At 42.7% G+C, this 24,440-nt stretch overlaps 1 protein-coding gene across 5 annotated transcripts in view; it reads right to left on the minus strand.

Annotated features, from left to right (window-relative positions):
- STARD3 (StAR related lipid transfer domain containing 3) overlaps positions 1-24,440 on the minus strand; it is a 33,135-nt gene that overhangs the window by 5,478 nt on the left and 3,217 nt on the right. For 3 of the 5 annotated variants that reach the window (XM_061589404.1, XM_061589401.1, XM_061589405.1), the window contains exons 2-14: positions 15,587-15,665; positions 14,001-14,282; positions 10,930-11,007; positions 10,537-10,614; positions 10,366-10,419; positions 9,989-10,106; positions 8,251-8,349; positions 7,241-7,293; positions 3,827-3,919; positions 3,042-3,104; positions 1,955-2,050; positions 868-947; positions 682-786 (exon numbers count right to left, since the gene is read on the minus strand). In XM_061589404.1, the coding sequence (XP_061445388.1) occupies positions 682-786; positions 868-947; positions 1,955-2,050; positions 3,042-3,104; positions 3,827-3,919; positions 7,241-7,293; positions 8,251-8,349; positions 9,989-10,106; positions 10,366-10,419; positions 10,537-10,614; positions 10,930-11,007; positions 14,001-14,210 (1,127 nt within the window). In that variant the 5' untranslated portion in view covers positions 14,211-14,282; positions 15,587-15,665. The remainder of the gene's footprint in view (positions 1-681; positions 787-867; positions 948-1,954; positions 2,051-3,041; positions 3,105-3,826; positions 3,920-7,240; positions 7,294-8,250; positions 8,350-9,988; positions 10,107-10,365; positions 10,420-10,536; positions 10,615-10,929; positions 11,008-14,000; positions 14,283-15,586; positions 15,666-24,440) is intronic. The other 2 variants (XM_061589402.1, XM_061589403.1) reach the window with 1 other exon arrangement.

Genomic DNA, 24,440 nt, shown 5'->3' on the forward strand with positions numbered 1-24,440 from the left:
TGCCCCAGACACCAAGGCTCTCTGGTGGTCAGTCACATGCAAAAAACCTTCTTGTGTCCCATCCTTGTGAAACCTTTCCCTGCTGTGCTATATAGTGCTAAAGAGATCAGGTTAGAATGAGAAAGAGCCCTTTCCCCTTTCCTCTCTCCTAAAACTTCCCAATATAGTACAGGGAGGGGAATATTTTAGCCTCGTGGTGCATATCACATTGAATTCAGTGCCCACCCCCTCCAGAATACTATAATGAATTAGGGGTTCACACAGGCCAATTCCCGATCCTCCCCCCTTAACATTCCATAGGTTTTGGAAGACATTCAATAAAGGCCCCCAAGTTGGCTTTTGGTCAGGGGTTATTTGTTAATGTTTGTTTCTTTTTAAAAACTTAACATACTTGTACATACCTGAGGAGTCCCCTGAATATGCAGAAACCACTACCATATAGTTTTGGGTGGTCCCATTTCATATTAAGCACTAGACAATCTAAATTTGATTTTAGAACTATCCAAAACCTTCTTTTCATTGTTGGAACTGCTAATGTAGTTTGCATTTTATCTTGTCAAGGGGGATTGTCAATGAAAACGTTATTATAATTTCATTATACATGCATGCTTTAAGCCTATCTGTCAGAGGAAGCTTACAGGTAACAAATAGATCATGGCACCAACAGTATGATTCTTATACCTGACATATTTGGAAGTAGAAGGGCGTGAGCTGTGAACAGTTGCCATCCCTGCTGAAATGTACCGGTCTCTCCTTCTCTCAATCCGGCGCACATTTACAAAGTCTCTGGGAGCAAATACAAGAGGTCACCATCAAGTCATTTAAAAAGAAAGGACCATCAAGGACTGAGACCAAATCAGAACTCACCTGGGTGATACGACACCACCTGCAGCACCAGCTGCCACATCATAGGATATACACGTGTTGTCATCGATCCGTTGCAAGATCTGTTGGGAGGAAAAATGAGATGCTTCCCTCTACCTCTGTTGACAGAAACCAATCTTAAAAAAACACACTCTCAAGAAATCCTACCTTGTGAGGAAGCTAGAGATTTGTTGGGAATTTTTCAGCACCTTCCTAAAAACAAGCCCCAGTGAAATGCAGGGAGAATTGTGATAGCATTGGTTCAGTTGGGTGTAAGGCTTTGTCATCAACCAAGACAGAACAGAAAGACTCATATTTGCAAAAAATGATGGGTGCAGAAAAAACATCTAAAAGCTGCACCAGGAACAAACTTGCAGAACTCTGAACAAAGTCATAAATAGGGTTGGGTCATCTCTTTAAAATAGTTGCGGGGAACCTTTGGTCCTCCAGCTTTTGCTGAACTACAACTCCCATCACCTCTGGCCATTGACCGTGCTTGCAGGGGCTGATGGGAATTGTAGTTCAGCAACATCTGGAGGGCCAGAGGTTCCCCATACTTGTATTAAAAGGTTTGCATTTCTAAATATTTTTTCCACATCTCAATTCTGTTTCCTCTAAATGGGCACTTATTTGCCCTGCATATCCATTCCCCAAAGGCACTTCAGGAAGCAATCCCACAACACAGTGCAGAAATAGCAACCCATTCCTCAGACAGTCATGCAAATGGTGTAAAACTCTCAAGTGGCAAAAGCATCCTCATACATGCTAGAAAGGTGAAGTGGGAGCACACGAGTGGCTCTAACCACAAGCAGCTTCTGGGGAGTTCAAAGAAGGATGCAGAAAAGGTTGAGGCAACTTTAAAGGTTGCCATGTCCAACAGGGAATCAAAAAAGGTCATCAAGACACAATCCATTTTAGCCCAAAGCCTCCTCTCTAAGAGAGTTTAATGCAGACAATGCCACACACAAAACGTTACAACTTGTTTCTGGTGATGTCCCTGTCTAGAAGTGGCTAGAAGAGATCAAGAGTCGCTAGTACAAGAAGTTACATTTAGCGATAAGTAATTAACAGTTAGTTTGCAGATATTTACCTGGCATGCTAACAGGGTTTTATTCCATAGGACCATCTTCTCTGGCTGAAGAATCATCTCCTGGTAAACTATCTCAGCAGGACACTGTAGAACAGCCTACAAGTGAGGGAAGGTTGTTAATTGCACGGCTCCTTCTTAGTAGCCCTGCCCAATCCCTCTGTAGGGTTCATTTACGCTGTCCGCAAAGGAATGGGGAGAAAGCCACCCCCTCAGCTAGGGGTGACAAGCAGTAAAAAAAACTTTTGAAGAGGCCTAAGGAGCCTCGAATAAGTCCTAATGCTAAAGACTGTTAGAAGGCAGATGGAGAAAGGGGACAGCTCGAACTGACAGATGGGCCTTGCACGAATGAAAAGGGAAGAAACAGACATTGTTGTTTCTCTGTTGCCTTGCTGGCAGTGGGAACACCTGCATGGAGGATGCATGAAAACTCCTTTACATGAAGACTCCTTTGATGTGTGAATTCAGGTGTGGGGAGAGGAGTGTGTGTATGTATGGTGGTGACTCTGACCCCACCCATTGCTGGCATTCAGACCATAGGAGGTTACCCATAAGGGAATGCAGAGCCTGGGCAGAAAATGTTCCCTGCTCCAGTTGACAGCCTTTCTTGTAAAGCTGCCCCCCCTCCAAAGTTCTGGAAGGGAAAGATTTCCAAAAGGGGTGAAATTAACCAAAGCCAATGGAAACTCAAAGATGACCTCTGGGAAGGTTAATTACCTCATGCCAATAGTCTTATCTTCACTCAGCAGCAGACTCTCCCCATTCCCAGCAAATAAAAACAGTTCACCTGGTATTTGGCAAAGCAAATGGATGGCAAACTTGCTGCTAGAAGTAAATTAACATTCCGCCGCCAACACCCCAAGAAAGCCTGCATAGTATGGAGAGCAAAGCTAGCAACAGCCACTTCCATCCATTTTGCATCCTCTCCTCCAGCCCTACAAACAACATTTCTTCCAGAAGTTAATTTCCATCTATCAGTCCCCACCCACTACCCATTTAACTGTAGGTGCCGGGGCAGACAGGGTTAAGAAGAGAAAGACTGCAGCTTCTGGAAGTCATCAGCTTCAGGGAAAAAGTCAAGGCACCTTACCTTCAGGATGAACACCTTGTCATGGAACGGCATTTCAAGAGAGTGAACCGTGTCACCAAATTCCTAAGTTAAGAGGTGTTGAAGGGACATTAGTTCCACGGCTAAAGGGCTTCTCTGCAGCATTATGAGAACTTCCAGGGTTCAGTTAGATTTCCTGCCTCATCCTCAGGTTGCACAGGGCGGGTTAACAATATGCTAATATTCTACCCTAACCCTTTCCTCCCAGAACAATATTTTAACGTGGCAACCAGAAGATGTACAGGCTCAAGACTAGCAGACTATTCCACAAAACTGAGGAGGAGAGGGTCCTGGCACCATGCAGAAACCACATTAGTACTGGGAACAGCAACAGTACGCAACATTATTTTATCTCTGATGATAGCTCAGGAGGTGGGTGGGTGCTAAGTCACACAACTCCAGCATTACTTCGTTCTGAAAATTAAACATCATTTTAGATAGCACTTAATGCCAAAATAGACTTCTAAAGCAGAAAAGAGAGTGCCTTTTTGTCAGGTTAGTACCACTATTTCAACATGTGGGGGAGTCATCAAGAGCAGCCACAAATGAACAAGAATCTCTTGTCTCATGGTGACGCCTCCCAGTTTTGATTTTTAAAGTAAACGTGCTGAAGTTACACACAGGGAAACTAGAACAACCTCATCTATTACATGACTTAGGGAGAGTTGTAAGAGCGGAAAACAGGCAATTACTTCTTTTCAAAGTCTGATCAGAAGACTCAACCCAAGGTCCTTAAAGCATTAATCATTCAGAAATGATAACCTTACACTGCATCTCTCAAATGTCCAGTTTTCCTCTTGGGCTAAGATCTGGTCTACCGCCTCCACTGCTGCTTTGCCTTGCCGAACATATTCTCTTTCCTAGGACAAAGTTTACAATTAGTTTCCTATGACAAATGGCACACAGTTTAGTTACACACAATCGCATGACTTTTTACTTTCTGAGCCGCATGGATTGAGTCTCTATTTAGTCTACTAGGATAAGGGAGGTAAGGGTAGCTTCCCTACACTTATTAAGAGTCTCTTACCTGGAAGTTTACTAGACACCTACCCTGAGTCCATATGGAAGAAACTTAAAACAAGCTTTCCCATTTAAGCAGATATTTGTAAGGAAAGGAAAGGAACTTAGAAAAATTTACCTACTTAAATAAACTTTTATATCACATGAGTGTGTCAATTAATCTATTGATGAAATCTGCAAAAATTCTAAAGATATTTTGTTTTTAAATGTTGCATGCATGCATCCATCCAAACAAGCATCACCTTAGAAGCATTCCTCCTCTTACACAGGAGGCAATGCCTCTTTTAAAAGGTACTTGCCACCTACAGCATTTAATACTTGTAACCATTTTTTAAAAAAATCTGCTGCTCAAGTAAATCAGGGACACCTTTTCAGTAAAGTTTTTTTTTAATCTAACCAACTTAGAAATGTTGCAGCCCTAGCTTTGTTGTTTGCTATTTTTGAATGCACGTAAAAAAATTCCTATTATGAGCTTCTACAGTGAGGCAGGACGCATGTGTAAGTTTCACCAACACTTTTGGAAACCCTCCCCACCAGCCTAAGCCACTACCGGTTTGCGTTTATTGCTACTTTCCTGCTTCTTCCCATCACCGCCTAGCAGCAGAGGGAGAGCTGCTGCAACTCACCCAGACAAGAACGTTTGCATGGCTTATACACATGTACCACTCGCCATTCATCTGCTCGTATGGAGTGAGCCGCAATTATCTCCAGGCAGGAAATGGTCCTTCAAGAATGCTGGCAAGTGCTCAAATAGCAATACTGACCCCTTAGTTCTACAAAAGCAATAACCATCTGCCAAAAGCATAATTGTAAATGGATTGTAAATTGTTCTAACTGATTTTAATGCTCCATTTTACATTGTTGTAACTCACTGTAGAACCTTATGGTGAAGGGTAGGTAAGAAATCAAATAAATTGACAACACACAAAGCAGATTTTTGGGAATGTGCATAGTGACAAGTTAGTGTCTGCTGCAAAGGAATAATACTGCCCCCTAGTGGCCAACAGGGGATGAGAGCAATGCATTTTTAAATGGATTTCTCTTTTGTCAGAAATAACCAAAGGCCCTTGCTTCCAGAAAAGAAATAATGGCTTCTGAGAATTCTAAAGCACATCATTTTCCTACAGAGTTTGAGGCTTATCACATTATAATTATAAGTTTAGAGTTAATTAATCAGACTTCATGTTGGTTAAAGAACAAGCGAAACCCTGAAGTTTTTCTGTAGTCATTTGGACCTTTACTAAAAGACAGTTAGAAGAATACACACTGTATGCATGCATGTATATGTTTATGTAAAACAAAAAAGGGTGTGCAATTATGCTGTCTGCAGTTACATTGCAAGTTATAAGTCTATTGCAGGCCTACCTAAAGTTACTGATGACTGAAGATTTTGAACAGCTTGATTCCAGCAACTTGAGTAAATTGAGGAAAGAAACTTGGAAATTATATGATTATAGATTATTATGAAATGTATGTGTGTTAAAAGCAGGCACTGGATAAATAGGAACAAACAATATCTAAAGAAGCTGCAACTAATGGAAGAATGAGCGCACATAGGAATAATTTTGGATAAGTTATAATGTAGTTTATGAAATGAAATGAAAGCGTTTCTGAAAAAAATGACAACTGGGTGCAGGCATATACAAACAACATCTGACTCATCACAACCCACATACAGGGCTGGCCTTTAGCCTATGCTGGTTCCTGTACCCACCATGCTGCCAGGGAGGGCAGTGGGCTTAACATAGATCCTGTAGTTTGCATGGCAAGTTTCCCACTATTTGTACACAGATGCCCCAAGAACAAATACTACCACTTTCAGGGACACTGCAATAAACAATGGATGCTTGCAACGTGGATCTGGTCTTGGATATCAGAGAAACCAATTACATTTCTAATTCTGTGTGAAGGAAAGTTTAAAGCGGGGAAGCCTGATAAAAAGCCTCATTATTAGCAGAAGAGGCTGGTAGGTGGGTGGGGAGTTGGTCTATTACTCTGTTCAATGGCTCTTAGCGCTTCCCCAGATTGTTATCTTTCACCATTATGTTCTGCCTGCCACTACTTCTGGTCTTACTACTATGCCATCACTGTGCTTTTGTATAATTAGGACTGGACACCCAACGTAGTGTGGAGCTCTGCTTTGAACGTTACTTGTTCATTTTGTTATACAAAATAACAATACAAAAATAAAGTCTCAAATGTGACACTACATTGCATCCCATAAAACAAAAGAAATAGAAATGCCTATACAGTAGGGCCCCACTCATACGGCAGGTTACGTTCCAGGCCCCTGCCGGAGAGTGGGGCCCTACTGTGTTCCAGCTGCCACGCTCAGCAGCTGAAGTGTGCGAGCTCCCCACACTCCAGCTGATCGCGCGCTACAGGTGATCAGCCGGAGCGCACGATCAGCTGCAGCACGGGGAGCTCCAGCCACCGCCCTCCAGCTGACAGCTGATCGCCCTGCTGGTGCAGCTGTATTAGCGGGGCACCAAAAAGCAGGGCCCTACTGTATGTACAACAAGATGAATGCGACTTGCTTATATGGCCCTTTTCTTAAGGGCTCAAAATGCTACAAATTGTCAGAAACATCTGTAAGCCAGGCCGGTGTTATCGCCATACTGCAAATGGAAGCTGAGAGACAGTGAATTAGCCCAGATGCTCTCCTCGCTTCTTTTGGTCAAGCTAAAATTTAAGACTAGGGACTTTGTGACTCATGCTATTAGCCATTACACTCTATACCAGCTTCCATAAAGCATTGCCCCTTCTGCCTAACAGAGTACGTGCTTATGATCGCAATCATTTTGGTGGCCTATCTGGGCTTCCTAAACATTTGCAGCATATATCATGCTTACCGTGAAGAAAATAAAAATAATGGCTATCTTTCCTCTGCTATCCACTGAGAGTTTGCGGTACATGACAACATTCTTATGCCATGTACAAAGAAATAGGGCTACGGCCTATTAAAACCCTACCTAAGCGTTAAGGCATGAGTTAGCTGCAGGAAACAATCACACATCTGTGAGATGTCCTCTACACAGTCCCACAACAATGAGGCATATTTTCTTCTTGCTAGCAATCTTTGGAACCTGAGGCTTTTTGGTCTGATTGAAAGCAAACACAAAAGGAGCTACATACTGTTGTTCCGTTTACACCAGGCTTACCTGGTCACTTAGTGCCCTCTTTCCTATCAGTTCATCATCTGAGTCATCTGATCCTACAGATTGAGAGAAAAAGAAAATGTTTAAAAGTTAAGAGACGTGGGATCTGGGAGTTATGCGAAGGATAGGAAGTAGCATTTCCATTCTTACAATTCCAAGGCTGTTTGATCACACAAGCCATCTTTAGATAAATGCAGGGAATTATAGCCATTTACTATTCATCGGTTGCAGAACAGTGGTTATCAAATATCCAGCTTGCTTTTAGAGTATGCCAGGGTAAGAACTGCCCACCCTCTGAGGAGCCAATCCTCCTGGGTTTCTGTCTCTGATCCAAATGTGCTACCTGAATGGTAGCAGGCAAGCCCACAGCAGTAATTCATACAAAGATGCACCAGTCAGTCACCTCAGAAGGTGAGCAATTCTGCTGCATCAGGACTGAGTGACTGATCCCATCTCACCTAATGCGGATACAACAGAATTACTTCTTTCCAATGCAACTTCTGCTGAGGCACATAAGGACACAGAACCAAATCATCCAGACATAGTTAGTTGCCTCCTATGTGAGTAGGAATACTGAGCTCATAGGAGCTTTTAATATATGTATTTTTTGCAGCACAGTAGTATGTCTCAGGAAACAGTTTGGGAATTATTGAAATAACCCTTTGCTCGCCCACACACACGCTCTCTCTCTCTGGCGAATGAAAGGACGGAACACGAGCACTGCAGAAATAGGGCATATCGGCTGTACACTATGACTGATCTCTCATTAACTTTTTTTGTTGAGAGGTTGGCCATGCTCACATGAGCCATTAAGTCTCAAGATTTTTATAGCGCACAGAAGAGAAGTCACAATCTCATGTATTTGCAGCTCACATCCATCGACTGCTAGTATGTTTTGGGTTTTTAAATTTTTTTTTGCCAATGCTCAACTCTAGGGACCGACCCTCAAACACATTTCACGGAGAAGCTTGCCAGCATGTTCCCCTGCCAAACTGAGGAAGAAATGTCATTACCTGCAACGGATTCTGGAGGAGAGTAGAACTGGCCATCTGAGAGTGCTCCTGAATAAAGGAGGGGTCCACGGGCCACAGCAGCTTGAGCCGCTAAGTACCCTGGGGGAAAAAAAAAGAAGAGTTCAGCTCATTGTATGTTGCATTGCATTTACATCCCTGGTTCAATCTGTGTGACCCCTGAGGAGGTGGGGAAGACTGTTCAACAAAGGGTAAAATGACACCTGAAGAGAGTGAGCAATCCTTTCAGAGACTTGACCTCCCTTAACAGAGAACTATTACTTCATTGAAGCCAGACTAGAAGTCGAAATGAAAGATCAGCATAAGCTTTATCACAGCAGCAACACAAGCACTGGTTTCTAAACTTGAGTGGAGTGGAGCACACCAGGGCTGGGCTGGCCTCCTTACTTGGTGGCTTGAGCTGAAGCTCTGCTGCTGGGAGGGGGAAGAGCAAAGCTCAGTGAGAAGGATACACATCGAGGCATTTGGCTACCAGCAGCTCTAGTGTGCAGAAATGGGTCAGCCTGGCATATTAAAGAAGATCTTGGGCTTCTAATCTAGTGATGGATCCTCTGACCCAACACTGCGAAAGCAGAGCAGGGTGTGCTTTGCATTTCTGCCACATGGCATGCTGAATCTGCTATCCAGGAGGGAATTTATTATTATTACATTTTTTATCTAGTCCTTCAAAAGCTCAGGGCGACACACACGCCCCCTCCCATTTTATTCTTGGGAGGTTAGGCCAAGAGATATAGTGACTGGGCCAGGATCACCCAGGGAGCTTCATGGCTGAGTGGGAATCGATCTTAATCTGACACACTATACTGGCTTGCTCACACTAGAGTTTGGCACTCAGCTCCCTTTTTGGCCATGGGGGGAGTCCCTGAGATGCATATTCATTTATTTATTAAATTTATATCCTGCCCTTCCTCCCAGTAGGAGCCCTGGGTGGCATATACCACCCCTGTTATCCCTACCAGCTGGATACTACTTAAAAGCAAGCGTTTAGCCCTCATGGTCACAGAAGAATGCTCGGAAAGATCTTCAGGTCCTTCCCTCACAGGAAGAAACATACAAAAACCTAACCAAGATATGCAAATACACTCAATGTATTGTGAATTTCACCATTTTGTTGAACAAGGTGGTGCCTTGTTGCTTAACACGCTCAGATACTTTGACAGATATATCGGATGGAGATAAGTCTGCCCAGGAGCTGGTGCAGCTGCTTCCCCTCAACCTTTCAGCTTGAGATAAGGCACATTATCTACATGGAGACTGATGGCCTCTTTGCCTATCATATCTCCAAAGCAATTAAGCATCTAATGCAATAGAGAGCTTTTCTCCTCCAAGCAATCCTGGGCATTTTCCTAATCTAACAGCGGCATCAAAGTGCTTACTTAGTTCTGTCATCTTTAAAACCTTTTCTCAAAATGCAAAAGACAAAACACACAAGACAGAAGCACAATCCTTTTGTGTGATTTTGCCTTTCAATTCTTTCCTCACATAGGAAAAGATGTACATGTTAAATGGGCTTGAGACGTCAGAATCCAGATCCTATGATACCTGCTGTAAATACAGCAAAAATGCTACCAGGAACTCGAGGTTGTCTGCTTTCTAAGTGCTGCCACACACACACATGGCACACCGTGCTAGCAGGGCTGTTACAACCAATTTCATTGTGTGTGTGTGTGGGGGGGAGAGATTTATTCAATTCATCCATCCTCACTTAACACAGACTCACATTGCTCCTCCTCGGTCTCTTGGGGCAAGACTTTAAAATCCAGAAACCATGTTTCTAGCCAGGCAAGGACAAAGGAAATTATGGGTAGCAGATAGCCAAAAGCCCCTTTGTTCAGCAGCTGTTGGTGCAAAAAAAAAAGATATGTTTCAAGACACATACTGAAGATTATTTAATATGAGCCAGATACCCTTAAAGCACTTGTAACCACACATTGGGACTCCCAATCCTACAAGTAACACTCAAATGTCAATGTTCCAGTTTTTTAAAGAAACTTGAGTTTCACACTTGCTACTTTTATGGATTGAAACCTGTTCCAAGCTTTTGGAAAGTGATCACAATGATTACAGTAGATCCCATATTTGCTATCAGCAACTCACATCTGAGAGGATAACTTTCACAATCAGGAAGGCACTGGAAACTAACGTAGTGATCTGGGAGATAAAAGCAAAGGGTGGAAGGGAGAGAGAAATCAATGAAAAAATCCAAATTACAGCTATAATTAAATGTTTGTACTTTTCTAAGAACAAAATAAAAAGGTGGCTTCTTACCGCTATAACCCACCAGTGGCGGAGCCTTAGAACAGCATATCCCAGGAGCAGCACCGAGAAGCGGAAGAAAGCCAAGAGCTTATAAGGAGGAAGACAAGAGACAATTCATGAAAAGATAGCAGCAAAGGTCTCAAACACAGAAAAGTTAAAATACTTTTTATGGATCATCCTAAACTGACACCAAGAACATGTAAACTTTCAGGCTTTTGCAGGACTCTTAGCCACATAGAGACTGATAGGGAGTTCTGTGAAATACAAAGGTGTGTATAGTATCACAATCACCTGTGTAGTGACCTTCTGGCTCCTTCAGCAAAGCCAGGTTGCACTCCACCCTGCCCTCAATAGTTCCCCCTTAGCTACTGGAGCAAGCACCAGTTCTGTTGTTATACTTACAAATATGTCAAAAAAGGATGTTTTAAAGTTGTACTCAATAATTTCATACTTCAGGCTGTCCTGGATACTTTTGGAGGCCTGTGATAAGCAAGATTAAAGGCAATTTAAGATACACCAAGAGTCTGATACATAAACAAAAGGCCAGCCTGGGACTTTCTAATGTGGCACTTCAAGCTGTGATCCAGCAGGAACAGGGGCGGAAAGTCTTCTTTCACTCCTTGGATATCTTCCTTTCTTAAACCTAAATCTTAGGAATGTAGTAAGTTAGGAGGCATGCCAGGAGGCTGCAAGGTTATCAACAAACTGGGAAGTGTCCGGGGGTGGGGTGACAAAGTTGGTAGTCTGGGGACCAAGTCATCTGTGCAAAGGAGGAAGGAACTGAGTATGTTTATCCTGGAGAAGGGATTATTAAGAGACAATATGACAGTCACTCTCAAATAATCGAAGGGTTGTCACAGATAGAGCTAATTTATTTTCAGTTGCTCCAGAGGGTAGGACCCAAACTAACAAGCTAAAGTGAAAAGAAAAGGGATTTTGACTACACATTGGGAAGAACTTCCCAGTGGTACAAGCTGTTCAATAATGGAACAGACCACTTAGGGAAGGTGGTAAAATCTCCTTTATGAGTGTTTTTTTAAACAGGCTAGATAGCCACTTATCAGGGATGCTGTAGCAGGGAATAATCTGCATCAGCAAGGAGTTGGACTAGAAGAACATTGAGATCCTTTCCAACTCTATGATCTTAGATATATTAAAGTAAGGGTGGGGAGCCTATGGCCTTTCAGATGTTGTTGGACCACAGTCCCCATCATCCCTGATTACTTGCCTTGCTGGTGGTTGCTGATGGGAGTTGGAGTCTAGCAACAGCTGGAAGGCCAGTTTCCCCACCCCTGCATCAAAAGCTTCTGGAAGACCAATACTATTCACAGAAATGGCTTCTCCTTCCATCTCATTGTTCTGGGATTGTGGATGTCCCATTAGGAGGCACACTAATCAGCAACACATTTAGAAGAAGAGGGCTTTTTTGAATGCAAGGGTAAAATATGCTTCACTTTCTATACACTGCTCTAGGTCACTCAAGAAAACCACACTTAGGCTATTCAATGACATATTCTTAAGTCTCAGAAGAATCCCTTCTGGGAAGACTCTCACTGCAATCCTGTCCTTTACTTACACTGTCTGGAAGAGGATAGGATACCAGCCATGCCCGCTTGCACTGACAGAACCCTGACTCCAGGGGCCATAAATGGACAGCATCAGGGAGAGAAGCAGGACTTAGTAGGCATCCTTTGCTCTCAGTCCTTATCCTATGCCTTCAGGCCTAGCCAGCATGGCCAATAGTCAGGCATGCTGGAAGTTGTAGTCTAACAACACCTGGAGGGTCCTCACACCTGCTTTAGATTGCATCTGCTTGGTTGTGTCTGTGGCACGGTAGAGAAACATCACAGAGGTATTCTGCCTTCACACAGTAAGGTTTCTTGCATTTAAGGCTCCAGTGTGGGCACTGTCGGGGTTCTACGCCATGTGCCATGGATACAGCAGAAATGGTGTTGCTACATATTTTGCTGCTGGGAGTGCGCAGGGTCTATATCGGGGTGGGGAATCTGTCCTGGCCGTGGGCTAGATCCGTATCTCCCCTACCCCTCATGGGTCAAATCTGACAGGTGGGTGGGCCACTCACAGGTCACACACCTGATATGACCATTATGTCAGGTGATGGTCCTTGGGACTTCACAGCACCAAACAGGGCTCACAAACAGCCTTTGCATGATGCTTTGAAGCACTTCTGATCAGCAGGCTTGAAGCCACCACCTATCAGGTGACGGGCAGCAACCTCAAGCCTGCTTTCTGCAGGAATCAGCTGTGTGACTGAATTCCTACTGGGCAGGTTGGTCTTACAGCTGATCCTACTGTATCTCTACCTGCCCCACACCTAATGTCAGGTGTAGGGGCAGGTGGGATGGTTTGGGGAAAATGGCCTCACAGGCTAAATTGGGACCTGCACCAGGCCAAATGTGGGGAAATTCCCTACCGGGATCTGCGCTAGCATTTACTGGTGCAGGAGGATCATAGCATAGTTCTATGTTAAGGGATTTTCCTGATGTTTACGTGAGCCATCTGAAGACTGTGAGATCAGGAAGGATTTTTTCCTTTGAGGTCAGATTGGTTCCTATTTCTGTAGCTTGCAGGTGAGGTCATTTACTTGAGTCATCAGCTCTCCTGCCACAAGCTTGTGACATGCATTGGTCTAGATTTTTGTGGGTGTGTTTGTTTGTAGGCGAGGACAGACATTTGGATTTATTCTCCCTTTTAGTGCAATGATTAAAACAGTTCTTAGAAATGAGTCATTGTTTATCTCAGACTAACAACTTGCTAACTCAGTTCAGCCTCTGATTTGTTTTGAGGCCAAAATGAGCCAACCAAGAACCCCCAATAAAAAAGAAAGATGACTTCATTCCTTTTCCATCTTAAGATGAGCAATCATGTAAAACAAGGACTTGAAATTGGGTGAATGCTAGATCTCCAATTGCGTTGCTGTGTAGATGGGCAGGACAGCCAGATCAGCTGTGGTGCTGAGTCCCTCCCCCTGCACATGTAGCACAAATGTCCGAAAGGAGGGAGGGAACCTTTGCATACACAGACTACCATGTGATCTAGAACCCTCAGTGACAGGGGTTGAAGATCGCATGAAAGCCTGTATATGTGAAGGCTCCCTGCTTCGAAAATGTTTGCTCTATATAGGTGGATGCCATGGGGAAGGGGCTACTTGGCGTGGCCCTACATCCTACTCATGAGTATAACTTAACCATATACAGAACTCCTGAATGGGCTTTTGGCCCAGCAGTATCACTCCCTGAGCAGATTCACCCTGAAAGCTAAAGCCAAGGCCACAGGACTGACATGTCACCTGTGATGTGAGCAGCATACTCTGAAGAATGGAAGGAGGGGACCAGCACAAAGGAGTCTGGCACACTGCTTTCAGTCTGGGCAGCTCTGTTGCCTGTATAGATTCCGCTCAGGGAGTGGTACTTCTAAGGGACAGCCACTCAAGAGTCAACTCCTCAACTCACATTCAGCTCAATTATCCACAGGAGCGAGATGAAAAGAAGGTCAAAGGTCACAAAGAGACAGAAGGTCCGCCGGACATCAGAAATGGCTCGCCTTCTCTCTGGAGAGAAGTAGTAATGTGGGGAGAAGCCCTGGCTGTATGAAAGTGAGGATGCAATGGCGGGAAGGCTCTGTTCCAGGTCACTGTTCTGCAAGCCCCACGGCTTGCTCATCCTCAGGCAGAAGGGTGAAATTGCTGGCTCCTGCGTGCAGGCGTGTCATCCGTGGCTTTGCCAATAGCTCATCTGTTTAGGGGTGGGGTAGAAAGAAAGAGGGAAAGAAAGGGAGGTGTTTAAAGAAACCCTTCCTTCCAAGGAGCCCAGGAGAAGATATTTGAGGGACCTCCCACTTTATCTCTGAAAAAGTTCCATAATATACATCAGTTGGATAGATGATGACTGGCCCATGTTCACCCACTGAGCTGAGCAGCACTGGTGTCTGTGTGTTCAGGTGTGGTACAAGGGCACTTCCAGACTGTTGCCATCTTTGGGTGAGAGTCAATCACATACCAACACATTCATACCAACGCATTCATGCTGAATAAATTCATTAATTTATTTATTAATTACTTGATTTATATCCCGCCCTTCCTCCCAGCAGGACCCCAGGGCGGCAAACAGAAGCATTAAAAACACCTTAAAACATCATAAAAACAGACCTTAAAATACATTAAAACAAAACAATGTCAAAAACATTTTTTAAAAAAGCTTAAAAACATCTTTTAAAAAAGGGTTAAAATCATTATTAAAAAACCTATTAACGAGCAATTCTAACACAGACGCAGACTGGGATAGGTCTCAACTTAAAAGGCTTGTTGAAAGAGGAAAGTCTTCAAAAGGTGCTGAAAAGATAGCAGAGATGGCGCCTGCCTAATATTTAAGGGGAGGGAATTCCACAAGGTAGGTGCTGCCACACTAAAGGTCCGTTTCCTATATTGTGCAGTATGAACCCCTTGATAAGATGGTATCTGCAGGCGGCCCTCACCTGCAGAGCGCAGTGATCGACTGGGATATAAGGGATAAGACGGTCTTTCAGGTATCCTGGTTCCGAGCTGTATAGGGCTTTGTACACCAAAACTAGAACCTTGAACGTGGCCCGGTAGCAAATGGGCAGCCAGTGCAATTCTTTCAGCAGTGGGGTGACATGTTGGCGATACCCTGCCCCAGTGAGCAGTCTCACTGCTGCATTTTGCACCAGCTGCAGCTTCCGGACCAACCTCAAGGGCAGCCCCACATAGAGCGCATTACAGCAATCCAGCTTGGAGGTTACCAGTGCGTGGACAAATACAGCTGACTGGGAGGTCTTGCTCAACAAACCCACTTTCCCAAAAGTGATGGGAAAATGCACTGGAAAGTGTGGAATAGCGCTTGCTTTGACACAATGTCACCTAACCTCCCTGCAAACAGATCAGAATGAACGCTCAATAAATAGCCAACGTCTAATCTTCTTGCAAACACATCAAGATGAAAGCTCAACAGACAGGCCATCTGAAAGCACCAGAAGTGCAAAGACATTTTACGATTCCAAAGTAGAAGTTTATCAAACAAACCTGAATACAAACAGTTCACTCCCATCCTTGCTTTGACTTTGGGAACTCTGATCAATTCCCACCGTGCTCTGACAGAAGGCTGAACAGGAAAAAAGGGAAGCAAAATGGCATCAAGATTTCCAGCAGGTCACCTATATACAAGCAGTGCTTTAGGTGCACAAGAGGACAGCCAAGAAACTGAGTCATTTATATCTCTTGAATACATGATGCTTCACTGTTGTTCCATCCATTTTCTGGGTTGAATAGAAAGGAAGCATGTTTTTTACTTTTTAAATTTAGATTATCTATGTTAAATTTTTTAAATCAAAAATTTATATTAAAAAATGCTGGGCCGCCTCATCCTACTTTCTGTTCCTTGGAGCCCAGATGGGGGTTGACAGAACTGGGGCCCCACCCACAATAGCTGCAACTGTTATATCAGATGGCAATTCACAGACTTGGAAGGAACCAAAGGTCGTCTAATCCAATTCCCTATCCAAAGGCAGCAGAGCTGGAAGACGTTTCTACAATAACTAGATGCCAGCAGCAGATTTCTTTAGGCATGCCGGTAGCCAAAGGCCCTCCTCTCCAACTTCCAGCAGCTCTGGATAAGACCAGCCACCCATCCCTCCCAGATCAAACTTGGATATCCTACTCATAGAACTTCAGGGTGTACCTGGTGTTTCTTGTGCTTTGCCATTTCCCCAGAGCTAGCCTCGCCAAATAAGGAAGCAGGCACTGCAGACCTACGAGAAGTGAAGTGTCCAAAGAACATCACATGTGCTGTATCTTAAACAGGGCTGTGGAGTCAGAGTCGTGGAGCCGGAGTCAGGAGCAATTTTGGGTGGAGTCAGAGTAAATGTACCGACTCCAACTCCTTCATAAATGGCAAATGTATATTAACTAGTAATAACAGATTTACTGTAGTAAAATGGTAGCACAAGGCATTTCGTCACCACCACGTGAATCCAGAGCTTGGAAAAGTAACTTTTTTAAACTACAACTTCCACGAGCCCAATCCCTGGGGCTTATGGGAGTTGTAGTTCAAAAAAGTAACTTTTCCAAGCTCTGGATTCACGTGGTGGTGATGAAATGCCTTGTGCTACCATTTTACTACAGTAAATTTGTTATTACTAGTTAACATACATTTGCCATTTATGAAGGAGTCGGAGTTGGACAGTAGAAAAATAAAGGAGTCAGAGTCGGAGTCGAAGGTCTGGCGTACCGACTCCACAGCCCTGATTTTAAACATGGGGAACCAATCCCCAAGAAAGAATATGCACATGCTTAATTTCATCTCCCAAGTGGTACCTTTTGCCAGAGGAGCCTATGAAAACAGTAACTGAGAAAAGGATTAGACTTTCCTTCTGTGTATTTTTTGAAAGGAAGTCACAATTTACAAGAAAAGCACCTTTTCATAAATAAGGATGCTATGCATGTGTATCATGCTTGAATTGCCTCCCAAACCACACATAAAACAGCCCTGTGAAAACATGCCTTTTAAGCCACGTAGCTTCATCTGAAGGGTGTGTGTGTGTGTGTTGTCACTTCAGATAACCCCGTAAGAACTGGGGCTTCCATTTCCTACAGGAGGCCGAAGTGTCTCAAATGAAAGAAGTTCAGCAATCTGCAGTTCCTGAATAATACACATCAGTGCCTCTACCCGTCTCCTGGTTCTGTGCACAAGTCTGAACACCGCTTAAGCAGCTGTCATAGGATCTCTCAGTAAGATGACTCTTTACCACCCCCTCTCCAAGTCCCTCTCTGGCTGACAGGCACAAGAATGAAGATTTTTCAGAACTTCATCCAGAAAGAAGAGAGGCTACAGGAGCATGTATTTTACTCAGCAAAGTTGGTGGAAATAAATTTGAAGTAAATTTTAAAACATTGTCATTACAAATTTATCACAAAAATCTAAAGGACCTCAAATTTCTTATAATACAAATTCCAAGGGTTGCCATTTCTGAATGAAGTTGAACAGGAAACGGCCCACTTGTTTTACAGGCTGTATCTGTTAGCTTGTCTATTCGTGCCATTTCTAACAGCCATCCTGTCATGGCCCATAAAGAAATGGATTTTCAGCTTTGTGCTAATGCTACTTGTGCTGCCATTAGGAAAGCAACATCCTTTCTATAACAAAAACATTCCCTTAATAATTCAACAACGATGTTACCGAATTGAAATCCAACCTTACCCCACTCATTTGATACGCAATTAGAGCTATCAAATTATTGGTAGGAGTCTGCTCAATGCACATTATATTTCTAAACGTTCAGCAATAGATTTTATTCAATCATTAGAGAGTCAAAATTCCACCTATACAATACCTACAATATCGGGCTTCTCTAACAAATAGAGAACCATATAATTGATTCATGAATCTTTCCTGACTTCCCAAGTTTAATGCATATTGAGAAACAGTAAAAACACCTTCAACCCCCCCCCAAAAAGGCACAGAAACAGGACATTTTCCAAAAAGGCTGTCTAACTCAGGTGCTTAAAAAATGCTACCGCGCACACATGCATACCCTTACTATTGGACTAGTTCTCCCCAATGTGGTAAATCAATATTTGGGCTCTGCCACTTCAGCCTGTAGGTGGGGCCTCATATTTTTAAATTCTTTTCCATTAAAAAAATCCATACACATATACAACTAGCATAACAAAGAGAGGAGTTTTAGTCAACCCACAAGCATCTTAGTTTCCTAACATGCAGGAAAAACTGTATGAGGTGGCACAGTTCAGATACCTATTTACTATTTCAGGAACAACTAGGTCCTTGTGAAGGTATGACACCTAAACTTTGAATCCTGGCAACAAGCAATGTAAATTCCTCCCCAGACTGCTACACAATTGGCTCTATAAAAAACATAGATATTACTTAGTCCTGCTGCTAGTCTGAGTAGAACTGAATAATCAAGGGCTAGTTATGCAATGAGATTAGAAATGCAGTTTCTGGAAATTTTGAAACCTCGTGTGCGTGCGTGCGTGCGTGCGTGAGAGAGAGAATCAATTTTTTCTCAAGGAAAAACAGAAATGTTAGAAACAAATATATGTTATGCTTCCTTTCATCCAACCTCGTTGTACTGCTTATAAACTGCATCATTTCTAACTTAGCAAAGGAAATTGAACTATTTGATACATCTATGAAATTTACAGACTAATCTTATGCATGTTTATTCAGAAGTAAAGCTCACCGTTTAGTGGAGCTCACTCCCAGGTAAGCATCCTTAGTATAGGATTGCAGTTTCAAAATAATAAATGCCTTAGTTTTGTACAAGCAAAACTGCAAACATACACAGTAGTAGAGAACGAGAGCTGAAAACTGCAACACCATATGCTATAAGCACCATAAGCACATGTAGCTTGAGTTTTGCCATCTGAAGAGTTGGAAAAAATAAAACGTTGAAAACAGAAGCCACACATTTTGTAGTAAACAAAAGAAACCTTGTCTTAAATAGCATTTCACTCATTCCTGTTGGAAAATTGGGAAAAGTCCTAAAAAAGAAGTTTCCCCTCAAAAAGCTTTAAGGAATTTTTAGGCTACCACAGGACAACAGAAGGCCAAAACTTTTACACCCTCCTTGTGAATTCCTAAAGGCATCTGAATGGCCCCTAGTAGAAATGTATTTTCTTATTTTTCACATTTATTTATTTTAATTATTTATTAAATTTATATCTCACCCTTCCTTCCGGAAGGAGGCCTACCTTTTCTCCATGGAGTTAAATACATGATTCCCACCACCCATTTTTCCTCACAACACTTCCTGTGAGGTAGGTTAATCCAAATCATGGGAAGCCGGCGGGATGGGAGGATCACAGAGGCGGCAGCAAGTTCTACAGCATCTACTCCCCGTTTGGGAGCCACAGAGCCAGCTGAACACTAGTTTGGTCGGGAGTTACGTGCAGGGGCCAGAAAAGGAAAAGCCGGCTCCCACAAATACTTCTACTGGGGAGTAAGTGCTCCCCACTGACCACCATGGAAATTATTTTACTTCACTGGCCTACTGGCCAGCAGAAATTTTACCTGGATCAGGACCCACATAAGCGCTCCGAACACAAGGAGGATGACACGCAAGTTCTTCCCCTCAGCTCCGCCCCTGCCACACCCCCAAAATGCCCCATTTTGGGGCCTTCCACTGGCTCTCCATCCATGAGGCTGGGATTCTCCGGTGGATCCCCAGCTGAGCCAGCAGGGTCCTGGTGGCTCTGCAGCTGAACAGGGATGAGGGGCTTCTGCCGGCAGAACCTGGTGATGCCGGGAGCCTGCTGGCTCAGCCTGTGGTCTGCCACATCCAATTCTATCCAGCTCAGAAAAAATACTAATTGGATTCCACCCTTAGAGGTAGTAACTGGTCTAAGAGCACCCAGACAGCTTCATGGCTGAGTGGGGATTTGAACCCTGGCCTCCCAGATCTAAGTCTTAACCACCACACTACACTGGAAATGAAATGCTGGCCTAGATGGACATTCAGTTCTTCTACTCTGAACACCAGGAGTTCTAGACTCATCTCTTGTTTCAGGTGATTGTGTTAACCGCAGCAGCTTTCTTCCTCAAGCATTTGCTTTAATTTTTGTTAACTCAATCAGAATGTCTTGCTTTTTGTACCTCTTGACTCAGTTTGGTTTGCTTTTGACACTGGTGCTTAGAAAGAAAATCCAACAAGTTTAGATTATGCTTTATGGGGATTTTTATAAAATCCAGTTAAAAAAATAAACAGGGTTGCTATCTTTGGTCTGCAGGACCGGATGGGAGACTTGTGACTTCCAAAGAAGCTGAAAATACATGAGCATATCTGTTTTTTCCCCTCAAACTGCTTGAGGAACACAGTCCCTAGAAGAAAGAGGCAAGTCAAGAACCGGAATGGCCATATAACAAAAGCTGGGTTTTCTTTTGCAGTATAAAAAAATAAAATAAACCAAGTATCTTTGTTAACCAGAATATTTTATCTCTACATTGTATTAGAATAATGCCACTGACAGGGAATCTGGAGCAGGAGAGACAAAGACATATTAAAGGCTCATTCACGCACATCATCACTGCTGAATTTCCTACATGAAGACACCTGGAGGTTGAACTTTCTTGTATTCACATGGAAAAAGGAGTCTATAAACTGAAAGTCCACATATACATATTTACATGCTATTGCTACAATAGCAGCATCCTTTTTTGGAACTGTCACAATCACAGAAATTGCAAACGTGTGTAATTTACACACAGAGTTCATAATATACTGGGTGGTATTCAATGTTAGTTCTACTCCAAGTAGACTTATTGAAGTTAATGGACATGACTAACATAGGTTCATTAATTTCAATGGGTTTACTCTGAGTAGGACACACATCTGGGAAGCCAGGGGAGCAAATGTATCCTAATGGAGATTTGTTGTCAGCACTGGATTATGTGAACCGAATGAGCAATATTTTTGCGGCTATTACAAAGGAAATTAAGAATGCTGACAAAGGCTGCAGATAGAGTACAAGGCATTACTGTTATGAAAAATGGAAATGGACTGCCTTCAAGTCGATTCCGACTTATGGTGACCCTATGAATAGGGTTTTCATGGTAAGCAGTATTCAGAGGGGGTTTACCATTGCCTTCCTTTGAGGCTGAGAGGCAGTGACTGGCCCAAGGTCACCCAGTGAGCTTCATAGTTATGTGGGGATTCGAACCCTGGTCTCACAGGTCATAGTCCAACACCTTAACCACCACACCAGCTCTCATTACTGTTATAAGACTGCTTTAAATACCATGTTCCTTCCCCTCACGTTAACACACTGCTCTCCACTGTACCTATCCCTCTGAAGCCACAGAAAACACAACTCCTTTGCACTCAGGCTCCCAACACCACCCTTCATCTCTTCTATGTGAACACTTGTTATACAGATGCTAAGCATTATTATTGGTATAATTGGGCATAATCTCTTATCCACCACCCAAACAACTTTGACATTCAAAGTGGGCCCAGAAAGTCCCTCTGCAAAAGATGCGATAACTTAAGCTAATGTTTTGTAATCACTAGGTCTTCAAAATTCTGTATGATTTTAAAGGTGTACCTAGAGGCTTAGATGCGTGCCACCCACAAAGCATTTTGTCTTGCAGGTGTGTCTGGAGTTCTCCCTGTGGACAAAATAGCTTCAATAAAGATTTATAACTCTAGGAGTAAGTTGACACTGTTTGAACAGCAAAACATGACTTTACGCTTTGCCCAGAAGCTGCCACCCCACCCCTCAACATAGATTTCAAGCACTCTGTATGTGATCTGCATTCAAGACCCGAAAGTCCAGGAAGTTTCATTCTACCAAATACCAATGTGCACATTTTGAGGGGAGGAGTCATTTCATTGCTTTGTGCTAGTCCAGGGGTTCCCAAACTGTGGTTCATGGACCACCAGTAGTCTATGAGCTCCATTCAGGTGGTGCATAATGTGTCTGTGGATATGTGGTTGAAAATGGGAGGCTGCACATTATTATTTATTTTATTTATGAAGCAATTTACAACAGTATCATATTTAGAACAGTTTAAACAACTGCATATACAAAAACAAAACAAATATTTAAAATGGCACACACATCAAATCAATTGAAATCCAAGACAGATACCAACTGGGATAAATATTTTAGAAGGCTTGTTGAAAGGAATTCACTCATCGCATTGAATATTCATTTTGATTTGATTGCATTTTATTGCTTCTTCGCTTTCTTATGTATGTATGTATGTATGTATGTATGTATGTATTGATTGATTGATGGATTGATGGATTGATTTATATCGGCCCTTCCTCCCAGCAGGAGCCCAGGGCGGCAAACAAAAGCACTAAAAACACTTTAAAACATCATAAAAACAGACTTTAAAATATATTAAAACAAAACAACTTTAAAAACAATTTTTTAAAAAAGCTTTGAAGACATCTTTAAAAAAGGTTAAAAAACATTGTTTTTTTAAAAAAGGTTTAAAAGCATATTAAAAACCAATTAACACAGAAACAGATTGGGACAAGGTCTCAACTTAAAAGGCTTGTTGAAAGAGGAAGGTTTTCAATAGGCACCAAAAAGATAATAGAGATGGTGTCTGTCTAATATTTAAGGGTAGGGAATTCCACATTTCATTACAATTCTATGGGATTGCAATTGCTACAACAGGCAGAAAAATCATTAAGCAGTCCACCAAGACCCTCAGCAATTTTCAAGTGGTCCATTGGGGAAAAAAGTTTAGGAACCCCAGTTCTAATCTATTTGAGAATTGGGAGGGGGAAGATTATTTAGGATTGTACAGGCAGAGGCTGTTTGTGATGGGAGTTGTGGGGTGGAAATGTGGGTTTCTGGAGTAAGATTTCTCTTACCCATCTTGAGTCCATGGGATAAATAAGTCAAATCTAAATAAATAACAAAAAAGACTAAACGAATTAGGGTGAAGCTATGGAAACATGTGAGGAACTGGGAAGGTCCAGGGTGAGCAGAAGTCACACTCCCGATCACTGGAAGCCTCCAAATCACCACCTTCTGCTTTCCAAACATATTTTAGCACATGATTTCAGAAGGGAAATGCCCAGCCTCACATAAGGGTGTGAAAAGAGAGCATGAGGGTGAGAAACAACTGTTGCCTTCCTTTGCCACAGAAACTCTTCAGGACTGGGGTGCTAGACAGAAGCTGGAGGAAGCTATCTAAATAATAAATTGGTGCAGGGAGGGGTATCAGCATAGCTTCCTGAACTACAATTGATAAAAATAATTTTGCTAAGAGGAGCTGCAAATCAGTTGCAAAGACAGACTGTTCCAAGCACCAACTTGATTCATTATCTAGGCTAGCATATATCCGATCACCTGTATGAAGCATTTGCCTCTCCTCTTGCCTAACTGTGGCAGATCTGGGTAAGAGCCAGCCTTTATGCTTAAAAAAATAAATAAATTGGGATCAGCCATTGCGTCATCTCATAATCCTAGGTGTAACCTAATACTTGCAAACAACTATCCCAGTCTGCAATCTCCATCTTTAAACCAAATGCAAATGCAGACTCTAGTATTCAATATCCAGTCTAATTTTTCTATTTTTGATGCTGATTTCCCCTTCATCCACCCAGCCCCTACTTTGGGTAACATTTAGCATGAAGAAGAATTCAGAAGAACCCAAAAGCTTGGACACTCTATTTTGCAACATTTTGGGTGGTCTTAATAAAAGTATTTCCCAGTTGTGGATGTGAGGGTGTCCCCCACTCCATTATGGATCAACATAGCTGCCTTTTGTTATTTTATGTGCCTCTACATCTGTTTATTATTATGGCTGCCACTGCTCTAGAGAAGATTATTTAAAGTCACTTAAGATGCAACTATGACTTGAGTGAATTAGCATGTGAAAGCTGCTTTAGAGTGATTTTTTTCTCAATTGGCTAAAACTTGATTGTCAGGTCTCAAGCCAGGGATGTACAGGTCAGACAATGAAAATTTCCCATCAGCTATATCCACAAAGGAACAAAACTACATTATAGCATAGGGAAGGAACAAAAGCTTAACTGGAGCCCAAGTGTATCTGTCAAGTCAGCAGAAAGTTCCTGACCTTGCAACTGAAGCAAAGGGAGGCAGGCAATCAGACTGTGCTCTGGGTTCAAGACATAGCTAAAAGATGGAATTAAAGGATAACCAACCAGACCAAAGAGGCTTCTTGAATATGAATAGGCAGAAGCAGATAATGTATTAAAGCCAGATCCCTATAAAGGATTGGGTCACAGTTGTTCTCTAAAACCTATTTTGATAGTTTTTGAGCAGAGATCTGAACTAGAACAAGAAGTTCAAAAGCTGGTGGTTAGCTATGTTCCAATATGCACACTTGGTCTGAAGGTGTGGGTCAGATCAGTTTGTACTGGAATTTGCAAAGATA

This window comes from Rhineura floridana, chromosome 11 (genome assembly GCF_030035675.1).
Source record: "Rhineura floridana isolate rRhiFlo1 chromosome 11, rRhiFlo1.hap2, whole genome shotgun sequence".
NCBI lineage: Eukaryota > Metazoa > Chordata > Lepidosauria > Squamata > Rhineuridae > Rhineura > Rhineura floridana.